The following is a 13344-nucleotide window of genomic DNA, read 5'->3' on the forward strand; positions in this document are numbered from 1 at the left end:
TTGGCCATGTGGTTTGAACAGCCAGAGTCGACCACGAAGAAACTCCGCCCACGTTGACTGGAACAGCGAGAGATCAAGGCCTTTGAAGTAGCAGGTGCATGGGGATTTCGTCCTCCTCCCCCTCTGCCTCTGAAGTTTCCCTTCTTCTTTGAAGACTTCTTACACTGGAAACTCAAATGGCCTTGTGCTCCACACGAAAAGCACTGCTTCAATTTCAAAGCTTTAACAGCAGCAGTTTCACTTTCACTTTCCCCTGCTGAAGACTCAGGCACATTTTCAAGCATATTTTTAACAGCACAGTCCCGGCTTTCTTTAACAGCCTGTCTGCGATCCCACTCATTCAAGAGCACGCTAGACACATAATCTTCTGTTAGCCGGTCAGAAGGCATTGTGGAAATCTGGGCAGCTACTCCATCATAAGACTCATCTAGGCTATTGATCATTAACATTGCAAACACAGCCTCTGAAATAGCCAGGTCTCGCTGAACAAGGTCCTGTCTGAGACGCTTTAATTGAGATAGATGGCTAGGCAAATCACCACCTTTCTCCAACTGCAGCCTGCACAGCTTCTTAAAGAAAATCACACTGGAACCAGCATTTTGTCTAAGATGCATATCTCTCAACTTATGCCAAACAGCTTGTGCAGTCTCTTGACCCTCTAAGTTCACCAGCAAGTGGTCTGAAACACTCAAAATAATTGTCCCTCGGGCTTTCATATCTGCAGCATGCCACTCAGCCCAATCATCATCATCCTTATCTGGAGGGTCATCTTCTATCGTGTGAAATAGCTTTTCCCTCTGTAAAAGCGCTTTCATCTTTACTTGCCAAACTGCATAGGTTTCAGGCGTGAGGAGAGGAAAGGACAGAGCCATCTGGCCAGAATGTGCACAGGCCATGTCTGCTATTACTTAGAGCAAGACACTTCCCTCGTGCAACACAGATAAAGCCTTGACTCCTTCAGCCACTCTCTCTCCCACTCAGAGCGCAATTAACAGGCAAACAGGGATGCTATCTTCTTCCTTTGGCAGTCAGCAACATACCTCCATAAATCAAGCAGCAGCAACAGCAACAGCGGCAGCTTGAACACTCTGCTCCAAAACAGCTCTGCTTCTGGGCACCGCAAATCAGTCCAGCATGCAGCGTCCGTTCCACCGTCCGGCAATCAGCAACAGAAACCTCTGGCGACTGGGACGCCTGGGACGCCTGGGATGACTGGAACAACGCCAGGTCAGACGACTGGAACAACGACTGGGCCCATAACCGATGTCAGCATCGCCCTAGAGCCAGTGCACCAACTGGACTCTTGCACCTCAACCCCGACTGGGCTAGGCGAGCTGGGTAGCACCGCCAGAGACCTCCTTCTCACAGGAAACGGTCACAGTGCTGTGGACTCACAGCTCAGAGCTGAGAGCACCGGATTCACTGTCTCAATAATACAGTCGTTGCACAGCAGAGTTTTGCAGAGTCTTGCAGAGTATAAACCACTCGGAGAGCAGCTCTGTAGAATATCTTCCTTTTATTCTATAACTACAACTATGATACAAAACTATATACAGAGCTGAATATTCTAAGCATAAATCAATGCTACACTGAGAGTCTGCAGCTGCTCTAACAGCAATCTTATCTCTAGGATCTCCAACACTCTCACTCTCTCCGATACACTGACTGACTGACTCTCTCTCACACACAGTTATGTTGCTGGGCAGAATAAGTAGATAGGCAGGACACGCCTCCTCCTCTCTGGAGAGTCAGCAGAGACCATCAGGAGATCATCAGGAGATTCTTGGGTATGGGAGGGGTGAAACCTTCTCTCCACTGCTGAGGCCTCTCAGGGGCCCTCAAGCCTCTTTCCCTTTCCAATTTCTTCCTTTCAGCTGCAGCCAAGTGATTTTCGGGACCAGGACATTTTCTCTTCGGGGCTTAATCCTTCTGGAAATCCTAGTCCTTGTTCTGAACACAGGAGCCAGCTTTGGTTCTTGAGGGTCTTTCGTGCTGTATGATGGGAACAACTTGCAGATACTGAGACAGAGACGCGAGGGAACCTCTCCCTGGAAAAGGCCGGACTGAAATCCTTGAAATCACACCTTACATGTCTAAAGGATTGGCGCTGAGGGGGAAGAAAGGAAGTGGGCAAATCCTCATTAAAACCCACCAGCATCTTTCTCCTACTGGACACATTTTTGTACGCCGTTTTGAAGGATATTCTAATTCTTGCAAGCAATTTCTCCTAATATGAGGCATGGTTTCCTGAGATTTTCATGGATCAGTTCTTTTCAATGCACATTTTCACCTAATATATGCATTCTGGCATGCATAGCTTCCGGGTCATTTTAAGGTTTGGATAAGTGAAAATTTAGAAGGATGTCTGTAGTTCAGTTCTCATCATCCAAAAAGAGACCTCATTCCATACTCTCCAACATTTCTCCAACATTCACTTATATATGTTGGAAACTGCCCAGAGTGGCTGGGGCAACCCAATAAGATGTGTGCGGTATAAATAGTAAAATTATCATTATGGAATGGGACATCCCTATTTTCGTGTCCAAGCAAACAGCAGCATAGCAAAAGCAATATACAAACAGAAGTTCCCAGCAGACTGTGCTGGAAGTAAACAGGCATGTGACACACAACAGTCATGCCTGATCCTATTAAGCTGGAACGGAACTATATCCCAACATCCTCCCCCTTTCCGTGTAACCTGTAGTACCTGTGGTTCAACCCAATTGCAACCTCTGTACATAAACCTTAAGTTGTTCTCTGTTAACAACCTTATTCAACAGATCTGCAGGAATTTCGTTTCCTGGCATGTAGGACACCTGAATGAGTCCTTTCTGAATACACTCTCTTGCACGATGAACTTAATCTGCAAGTACTTGGTTCTTTGCTTGCAACTCTCTGAGTTCAGCAAAGCCAAACAGGATCTGTTACCTTGATACACCTGTATAGGACATTTCACAGAAACTCTGATGTCCTGAAACAGTTGCATCAACCATTCACAATCCATGAGTGAAAATGACAGGGCACTGAATTCTGCTTCACAGGAACTTAGGCTCACTGTTGTCTGCTTTTTGCACAGCTAGTCAAACAGACAGTTGTTGTACATGTAGCACACTCCAGAAGTGCTGGTACCATCCGTGGTGCCACTTCCAAAACTAGCATCTGCAAAGATTTCAAGACCTCCGTCTGTAGTGCATAGTGCCTTTCAAATTGGTAGGGAGAAAGGCCAAAGGAACCCAGTCATCCTCCAGCTGCTGGCAAACGAATCCAGCTTTCCAGGTGAGGTGAACTGGGGTGACAGTGATGGGTGAGGATGACTTGCTCTCTTCTGCATATCAACTACAAGCGTCACTGATGAGAAAACTTCCAGAAATCAAAGAAAGGATACAACTACGGTACTTAATGGGTTCAGAAGATTAAACACCTATGCATGAAATCTTGGTTCACTTGTATTGGGGGGGAAGTAGTATGGCAATACCTTAGCACAGTAGTTCTCCGAGCCACACTTTCAAAATAAAAATTTGCTCACACTGCAATGAATATATATATATATATGAAATGCACTGGAAAACAAAAAGAAACAACACCTAGCAGTGCTTGATTTATAACATAGGACTTAAATACCTTATAATATGATTGTGGGACATTCAGAAACTACAAAACAATGCAGCTAAATAAGAACATGAATCATTCCCAAAATATAATTATAAACGAGCCTCTTACACATGGATGAGGATGTCTGCAAACTCGAGAGGTGGGAGCTTGTTCTCATCAGGTAATCTCATTTATATTAGGTCCAATTTACGACAATCAAACTCTCATCTCCTTGTCAACACAAATAAGCCCTTTTCTGATAGTTCATATTTGTCAGTGTTAAAATCCCTGTTCACAACAATATGTCACATAGAAGAATAGCCAATGCTCTTGAAGAGAGGTGTGGATATGGTTTCTGGTTGTAGATCCCCCCCCCACACACACACAAAAAATATTTTGATACTGTACTGTACTACTAATAATAATAATAATTTAACCCACCTATCTGCCTGGGCTTCCCCAGCCACTCTGGGTAGCTCCCAACAAAATATTAAAAAACGATAAAACATCAAACATTTAAAACTTCCCTAAACAGGGCTGCCTTCAGATGTCTTCTAAAAGTCAGATAGTTGTTTTTATTTTTTGACATCTGGTGGGAGGGTGTTCCACAGGGCAGGCGCCACTACCAAGAAGGCCCTCTGCCTGGTTCCCTGTAACCTCACTTCTCGCAGTGAGGGAACCACCAGAAGGCACTCAGCGCTGGACCTCAGTGTCCGGGTAGAACGATGGGGGTGGAGACGCTCCTTCAGGTATACAGGACTGAGGCCTTTTAGGGCTTTAAAGGTCAGCACCAGCACTTTGAATTGTGCTTGGAAACGTACTGGGAGCCAATGTAGGTTTTTCAGGACCGGTGTTATATGGTCTCAGTGGCCATATAACTACACTGAAATGTAACTACTCGGCGGCCAGTATACTACACTGAAATGTTTAAATGTTTCTTTGGTGGTCCGTATAGTTAAAGCTATGGTTTTCCCAGTAGGGATGTATGGAAGTGAGAGCTGGACCATAAAGAAGGCTGATTGCCGAAGAATTGATGCTTTTGAATTATGGTGCTGGAGGAGACTCTTGAGAGTCCCATGGACTGTAAGAAGATCAAACCTATCCATTCTGAAAGTGCTCACTGGAAGGACAGATCTTGAAGCTGAGGCTCCAATACTTTGGCCACCTCATGAGAAGAGAAGACTCCCTTGGAAAGACCCTGATTTTGGGAAAGATGGAGGGCACAAGGAGAAGGGAATGACAGAGGACGAGATGGTTGGACAGTGTTCTCAAAGCTACCAGCATGAGTTTGACCAAACCGCGGGAGGCAGTGGAAGACAGGAATGCCTGGCGTTCTCTGGTCCATGGGGTCACGAAGAGTCAGACACGACTAAACGACTAAACAACAACAATCTTCATGCCATGATTGCCATCCTCTCTTGCCACACCAGGATGGCATGAACCACTGCCTTTGCGTGTGATGTGTGTCTAGACACTAACACTATTAAGTGTAAAGAAAATGTGAAATTGGGTGCCAAGTTCCTGGTTGGGAGTCTAAGGTAGGTTTGGGGTCCTGATTGGTTTGAAGACCACTGCTTTAGACCTTTTCCATAATTAATCCTCAAATTCCCAACTCTGTATGACAGTCTGCCTGGGCCCAGTTCTTCAGCTCGGATCACATCTTTGCTACTGGCTCTGAGAGGCGGGTGCTGACGAGTTAAGCATTTGAGCAAATTGTTCCCGGAGTGGCTTGGCATATGAGGAAGAAGCATAGAGTTCTGGTATGGGTGTCTTGCAGTTCTTGGGGAAAACCCAGTCTCTAAATCTCAGCTGCCCAGTTCCCCTCTGTGTGGTCAATGACTCAGCCGGAGGCAGCAGTGGCACTGCATGCTGGGCAGGGAGCAGAGAAGGACCCCAGTACACCAGCTGTGAGGAGACAGGCAGCCTAAACCAAGCCCCCAAAAAGGGTGCCCACAAGATGGGCAGGCCATGGATGGCGTCCTGGCAGATGCTGCTCTTAGCAGGTGAGAGACCAGCACCCTACAAGGGGAAGGACTTACTTGGGGGGAGTAGGGGATGTCCAAAGGATTTGCTCCTTCCAATTCTGATGCTAGCTGACTTTATTTGCATTTCTCAGACTAATGTGGGGCTGGGAGCTTAACTCTCCCTCAGATTTCATACTTCTCCAAACGTTGTCGAGATGGAGCTCTCCAGAATTCCAGCTAGTGGAAGCTGTTGTTTTGAGAGAAAATGCGTTTTAAAACATGCAATTAGGTGCATATTTTAAAATGGAGGGTCGCCTTGCTGCTGCCATAACATTTCCACAGGTGTTGCTGGCAGGGAATCTGAATGAAGAGAGCTGGAGTTACAAACAGTAGAGAGGGAGAAGGACTTTGAAGGTGCCCCCACACCTTCCAGCGAAGGAGCTGTGGGGAAGAGGGGAAGTACTAGGGGGGCAAGCTGGGGCTCTTACGGAGCCAGAGACAGAGAGCTCGGATCTCAATGAAGCATCAAAGAAACCAGTGCTTGGGTTGTGGAAAGAGCTCCATTAGCAAGGCACATCATCCCACCTCACAGGAAAGAAATGTCACAGGTTTGAAACCATCTGAATGCTTAGAATGTGGAACGAGCTTCAGTCACAAGGCTAGTCCTACTTCACATTTTAAAAAATCCACGCAGGAGAGAAACCATAGGAAGCAAGTCTAGAGTGAGATACTAGGATGGTGTCCACAGTTTCCAGAAACTCTACTTGTTGTGGGTGAGCTGAGAGTTTGCTTCAGTCCTTTTTTTTCTGGGGGGGACGCAGGGGGAAGCATAGAGCTCAAGGTGGCTTCTGTAGTTCCCCTGTTGCTCATTCAAGCCCCACCACAACCCTGTGAGGTAGAGGTTAGGCTGAGAGGTAGCAACTCTCACAAGGTCGCCCAGTGAGCTTCACGGCCAAGTGGGGAATCGAACCCTGGTCTCCCAGGTCCTAGGCTGACACTTTAACCACTGCACTACCACTGGCCAATTTCTCTGCCCGCCCCCATCCCTAGTTTATGGGCAGCAGTCAGCCTGGTTTAGTGTGCAACAGGAACCTTTTCTGATCTTGCTATTTTGAGTCAGAGAAAGTATTGACTCATCATGGTGACCCAACTCATTGGCTCTGTAGCATCCCTAATTCACACTCTCCCAGGAAGAAGAGGATGGATGAATATGATGCAAAGATGATATCACCACCACTCCAACACTAAAACTCTGTACAGAAGGATGGGGTATGTTACAGTGAAGGAGAATTTAAGCTAACTTGCACAAACTGGTCTGAAACTCTTTGGCAACTCCATCGTCTTGGCCTAGAACCATTTCCCCCCTTTTATTTCTTTTTCTTCTCCATCCTGCAGCCTCCATCCCACGTTCTTCCTTCCTGCTGATTCCAGGCCAGGGCAAGACGAAAACACACATCACAGTTGAACCAGAAACCCTGAGGGAAGGACAGAGTGTCACCTTAACACCAGGACATGTTGATCTGTTTAGCTGCCACTGGTACCGAGGGGCAGCTGAAGAGAAAAATAAGATCTTTGTTTATTCACTAAGTCCATTTGCTGAACAGAAAAATGGACCTGCCTTCAGTGGAAGGGAGTCTGGGGCCACAGACTGCTCCCTTCGCATCACAGATTTAAGGCTGAGCGACTCTGGAACTTATACATTAAGAATGGGAGGATTTCTACGAAATGAAATGGGAGCTACCAGTATAACCATCTCAGGTATTTCCCCCCCCCTCCTTTCTCACCTTTTAGAGATGCCTTCAGATGTCCCCTCTCTTTTATCTGTCCACAGTTGTTACATTCCTGCATTGCAGGGGGTTAGACTAGATGTCCCTTGAACCCCTTCCAACTCTACGATTCTATGATCTGCTGAGTTTTGCATCTGCCGAGGACCAAGTAAACTTGCCTCCAGAACAACACCTTCTGTGGAGAAGCCCAATCATAATAATAATATTATTATTTTATTATTTATATCCCACCCATCTGGCTGAGTTCAGTAATTATAAGTGAATCGCGAAGGCTTAGATTTGTTTGTTTATTTATTTTTAAGGCTCTGCTAATGGGACACGGCTCCTTTCCTGGAGCAGCTTAGCAGAACAAAGTTTATGTTTCCCGAATGTGCCCTAACCCCAAGCAAAATGCACATAAATCTCTCCCAACACGCCAGGAAGAACCCCAAAAGCTCCCTAACCTTTACAACTGATCGATTCCTGCATTAGCTTATAGTGGGTCAAAATTATGTGTCGAAAATAACAGGGTGCTACTTGATCCCTTTAAGATATTCATCAATGGCAATGTGCTGCATACCCCTCAACTGTCCCGGTAAAACTGGGACATCCTGATTTCCCCCCCACCAGAGAATGGCTGCCTTTTTGAATGCTGTGATCGTGCATGATTTCGCATTGCAAACTCGCCCTGAAAAAGCACTTTTTCAGGGCTGTGATCATGTAACTCGTGCAGAAGTACAGCCCTGGAAGGCAGCTATACAGTGGTACCTCGGGTTAAGAACTTAATTCGTTCTGAAGGTCCGTTCTTAACCTGAAACTGTTCTTAACTTGAAGCACCACTTTAGCAAATGGGGCCCCCGCTGCCACTGTGCCACTGCTGTACGATTTCTGTTCTCATCCTGAAGCAAAGTTCTTAACCCGAGATAATATTTCTGGGTTAGCGGAGTCTGTAACCTGAAGCATATGTAACCTGAAGGGTATGTAACCCGAGGTACCACTGTACTGAGTAGCAGCCTCAAAGTGGCCTTCTCTAGTAGCTACAATTGAAGAGATCTTAACCCAGCAGCTCTCAACCTGTGGGTCTCCAGATGTTGTTGGACTACAACTCCCATCATCCCAGAGCTCTGGCCTTGCTAGCTAGGGGTGATGGGAGTTGTAGTTCAACAACATTTGTGGATGTTGAGAAAGGCTGCCTTAAGCAGGTTCAGTGACCATGAGGACCCACAAATGATGACTGTCTTTCTGTTTCATCTGCAGAAATCCTCTCCCACCCAGTTCTGCAGCCGACAGAATCCCTAGTGGCAGAGAACACAACTGTCACCTTACACTGCAACACCTCTGACCGCCTTGATGTCTCCATCCTTTGGTTCAAAGATGGTAATCCTGTCCCATCTAAGACTGGGCTTTCTGACCTGAACCGAACCCTCAGGCTAACTGGCATCACCAAAGAGGACGAAGGGATCTATATGTGTCAGGCAGTCAACCCTGTCAGTAGTGCTATAAGCAACCCCAGTAAGATAACTATGGCATGTGAGTAATCCACTAATAAACAAGGAATACCTTTCCTCCTGACTCTGCTCTCCATGCTAGGGTTAAGAACTTTTCTTCAGGATGAGAACAGAAATCGTGCGGCAGCAGCGGGAGGCTCCATTAGCTAAAGTGGTACCTTAGGTTATGAACAGTTTCAGGTTAAGAACAGACCTCCAGAACGAATTAAGTTCTTAACCAGAGGTACCACTGTATCTGACTTTTAGAAGACACCTGAAGGCATCCTGTTTAGGGAAGTTTTTAATGTTTATTGCATTATTATTATTATTATTATTATTATTATTATCATTATTATTATTGGCTCCTCCTCACCCTGTCCTGTCCACTATCCCTCAAGCACCCTGTTTCTAGCACTTCCCAGCTCCTCTAAGGTGTGGCCAGAATCCCACCTCCCGTCCCCAGTCTCAAAATCCTCTTCCTCTGCACCTTCCTTGAGCAGCTCTTGGTTGGGCAGATTCTACCCCTCTTCCTCATGCAGCCAGTCCCTGACATGGTGGCGCTTAAGTTATGCTGACAGACTCACCATCTGAAGAGGCTCAGAGCTGCACCCCGGTAAAACCCAGTTTACCCAACAGAGTAAGCTCTGCTCCTAACTGTATGGTGGACAGTTTTGCTGCTGTTTTTTGCTGGTCCAGAAACGCTCACTGGGGGGAGGTGTATACAGGATAATGCCCCCCCCCCATATTTCCAGCCCCTTGCTTCTACCAGTGGGTCTATAGAGGCTAGATTACAGGCAGTCCTTAATTATGACATCGCTCAGTCTCTTAAATATATGCCTTGCTCTTCAGATTCTTCTGCTTTCAGTTCTGCTGAAGCCCTCGCTGGGACTGTTATCGGGTCTCTGGCTGCAATACTGGTGTTGATGGGAACCCTGACTTACCTCTTTCTCCGTGAGTAAAACCAGAGCAGATCCCAGACTTCAGGAGACCCTGAAGTAGCTGAAGTAGGGCCAGGGCTACTTCAGGGCCAGGGCTGAAGTAGCTGCCATGGGCAGCAGAAGCCCAGTAAGCAAGGGTTTGGGGGGTGGGGGCAGGGCCAGGGCCAGCAGCTGTTGCAAAGTAGCAATATTGCACAGCTAGGTAGCTAAACATGTGTAAGACTGACTCCAGACTTCTTCTCCCTCTTTCAGGTGCCCGTCATCGGAATGGCAGAACGTCTTCTCCGGTTGTACCCACCCCTCAGGTATATGAGAATGATCCACCATCTGGAGAAACGAAACCTCAAGTGAGTGAATCAGGGAGCCTCTAGATGGGTGTTTGTCGTGAGATGGATATTGTGGAATGTGATCCATGAGAGGCAGTCAAGTACAACATTCCTTGTAATGCTAAAGAAGACATGCGAGGGAATGTTTGGTCCAGCCAGTCGAAACTTCCTGTTCCTCCTGGCTGGAGCATCCTTCCTTTGGCATGTGATAGAAGGTGGGTGTGACCTAACCTGTCCAGGTAATAAAAGGACAAGTCCCGCAGCGCACCTCTCTCTTTTTGATCAGCTTTTAGCTAGGACTGCTCTGCCAGCTCTCAGCTAGCAGAAGCACTGGGATTATTTCCCCCATATGGGGTAGATCCACATGAACATATTTGTAACTAAGTCTGCCTTCAGGAATAAAACTGTGAACTGATGTGAGTAAACTTCTTTTATCGACTTTGAATAAGATTGTGGCATCTTTATTCTTTTAAGAGGGATTCAAGGAAACGTATCAGGAACATGCAATTCAATCTGAGACAGATTGAATTGTATAATAGTGAGAGGCTTACACGAGCCTGCAACCAGCTATCTGCTGTGCATGTAAAAAGGGGGGGGTGTAACTCTGCTACATAAAGGAACTTGCTAGCGCAAGTTAGGAAGGATATTAGTAAACAATAAATCCTCTCCTGCCACCCTGAACATTCCCACAGATATTACTCATACAGGCAGATTTTTCATTGAGTTCATAGCCTTCCTTTGGCATCAAGATGCCAGCCCATATTTTCCCCTATGTGGTATTGATTTACCCTTTTCCTGGGGAATGTTGGCCACAATCCATTCGCAAGAACTCAAAGATTTGGCAGTTGTCTGTGCTAGTATAAGCTTCAGCATATTTTTGTGTTTGATCCAGGTTAACCCTGAAAGCTCCTCCAAGGCCAGTAACACATATGAGGTGAGTAGAAGGTCCCTTGCCCTTTGAAATGTTTGGAAAATTTCAACTAGGCTCAAAATATCCATTATCGACCAAATAACAGCCCATTACTGAAAGAGCTGCATTGGCTTCCAGTTTGATTTCAAGCACAAGTCAAATTGCTAGCCTTAAGCTTCTCTCATACTGTTTAGGCCTTAGAGTTCACCTTCTCCCACAGGCAGATCCCCAACCATTTGGACCATCTTCTGAAGCCCTTTTCCAGATTCCTGCCACCTTCAGTAGTAATGTGGGTGGCAGCCACAAACAGAGCCTTTTCTGAGTGGCACCCCAAGTCTGGAAGTCATCCGGAAGGGAAGTTTGCCTAGCACCAGCCCTGCTGTCCTTTGGCTACTCAGTGCAAATGGGCAAATCTCCTATAATAGAAATGGGTATCTCGGGAAGTATAAGCTTTTCCCTCCACGCACCAAAGGAAAGAGCAGCAGATATTGCCGCCGAAATTGCTCTTTTACAGCGGCAATCCCTGTATTGTAATTTATCCGAATTCCCATGTGAAGAGCACCGAGGTTCCCAACTGATATAAATTATCCAGACAAAAGGCACTTGCATTGATTTGCTTCTCTTCTTAAAAGATGTTCTGCTTCCAAGAATATAAATAATGTCACCAGCCTTAGTCTCATGCTACCCAGGAAAACAATTCAAAACCAAAATGGTTCTGACTTTCTTGTTTCCGCCTGACTCACCTCCATTTTCTCTTTAGACCTTGCAGCCCAGAAGCCCTTCTGTCTACGAAGAGATAAAGAGATAAGACATGGACCCAGCAACTTCCTCTCCGCTGCTGAGGCCTCTCCTGGGCCCTCAAGCCTCTTTCCCGTTCAGATCTGTTCCTTTCAGCTGCAGCTGAGTAACATTTTCTCTGCAGGGCCAGGTGTCAGGAGTGTGGGCAGGAGCCAGGCCCTGTGACCAGTAGGACTTTGCAGGACTGGGGCCTTCCTAAGCTTGTTCTGAAGAGGCAAGGCGTGGCTCCACAGATGAGGCCGATTGGTAACTCACAGCACCTGGTGGCAAGAGCCGGGAAGGGATATAAGGTCAGCATTTCCCTTCGGCTCTTTGCCACAGCAACACGTTCACTGCCTTGCTACGTTTGGCTCCTTGCTTCCTGACCCTCGGACCCTTGGCATCTTGACTCCTGGCTCTCTGACCCTCGGACTCTGGGCTTCCTGGCTTCTGGACTCCCGTTCCTGCTCCCACCCTGCCATCTTTCCCCCGGTCCTGACGTCCTCAGCAGGGACTTCGATCGCCCCTGAACTGGACCATGACACCAGGTCCTTCTGGAAATCCTAGTCCTTGTTCTGAAGAAAAGAGCCAACCTTGGTCCCCACGGGACTCTCACGTTGGGAAAGACTTGCAGATACTGAGACAGAGACACAAAGGAAGTTCTCCCTGGAAAGGCCAAACAGAATCTCGTGAGACTAAAGGATTAATGCTGAACAGGCAAGGAATCGCCATGAAAATTCATCAACCTTTTTGTGTATGCCTCTCCTAATAAACACATTTTTGTATGCATTTTTTGACCAGCATTCAAATTTTTGCAAGCACTTTCTCTGAATGTGATGCATCTTTTCCTGTCGTTTTCATGACTATATTCCTTATTACTCACACTTTCCCTTGAAATATACATGCTTGTACGCATCAGTTGGTTGCAGAACGGCATTGCAAGATTCAGGTCCATGTGAATTCTGTAGGATGCCTGCATTTTCGTTCCCATATTATTCGGGAAATTTGCACATTTGATATATTTGCCTTCAGTGCAAACTGAACTTGCCTTAGGAACACCACTTCAGCCCTGTCCATCTGTGCTCTGCAACACCAGTATTCGGCAGACCGACCTGCTCTGTTGCTGATTTCTTCTTCCTGCTTACAAACCAACTTTCCACATGTATCAAGTTTCTCCCCTTGCTTGTATCTAATCCAGCCAAGGAGAACCTTGTCAGGTCCTGATCCTTGCCCTCCTCAAGTGTCATTGCCTTGAACTGTGATGAAGCCTTCTGCTTGCATGGATGGAGGTTGAAACTGTGTGTGTGCAGACGAAACCTCTGATTTACATCTTTGAAGACATTTATTTACTGCGTAATATCCCTCACTTCTAAGTGGTGTACATATAAATACAGTGGTACCTCTGGATACAAACGGGATCCATTCCGGAGCCCCGTTTGCATCCTGAAGTAAACGTAAGACGCAACTGCGCATCTGTGGGTCGTGTTTCGCCGCTTCCGCACATGCGCGTGACGTCATTTTGAGCGTCTGCGCATGCGCGAGTGGTGAAACCTGGAAGTAACGCGCTCCGTTACTTCTGGGTCAT

General features: G+C 46.6%; 2 protein-coding genes across 2 annotated transcripts in view; both read left to right on the forward strand.

Annotated features, from left to right (window-relative positions):
- Positions 1 to 2314, forward strand: part of LOC308484242 (cell adhesion molecule CEACAM7-like) — a 31178-nt gene extending 28864 nt beyond the window's left edge. Inside the window, exon 8 of the mRNA XM_081019013.1 lies at positions 1824 to 2314. The gene's annotated coding sequence lies outside the window, so the exon portion shown is untranslated. The remainder of the gene's footprint in view (positions 1 to 1823) is intronic.
- Positions 2315 to 5451: 3137 nt separating this feature from the next.
- On the forward strand, positions 5452 to 12376 carry LOC308484322 (cell adhesion molecule CEACAM21-like). Its single transcript, XM_081019168.1, has 7 exons — positions 5452 to 5594; positions 6951 to 7313; positions 8579 to 8851; positions 9658 to 9759; positions 9999 to 10093; positions 10965 to 11006; positions 11743 to 12376. The coding sequence occupies exons 1-7, from the start codon at positions 5549 to 5551 to the stop codon at positions 11788 to 11790; spliced, it is 969 nt and encodes a 322-aa protein (XP_080875294.1). The 5' UTR covers positions 5452 to 5548; the 3' UTR covers positions 11791 to 12376.
- The last annotated feature ends 968 nt before the right edge of the window (positions 12377 to 13344 follow it).

This window comes from Podarcis pityusensis (genome assembly GCF_964106645.2).
Source record: "Podarcis pityusensis genome assembly, chromosome: 8".
NCBI lineage: Eukaryota > Metazoa > Chordata > Lepidosauria > Squamata > Lacertidae > Podarcis > Podarcis pityusensis.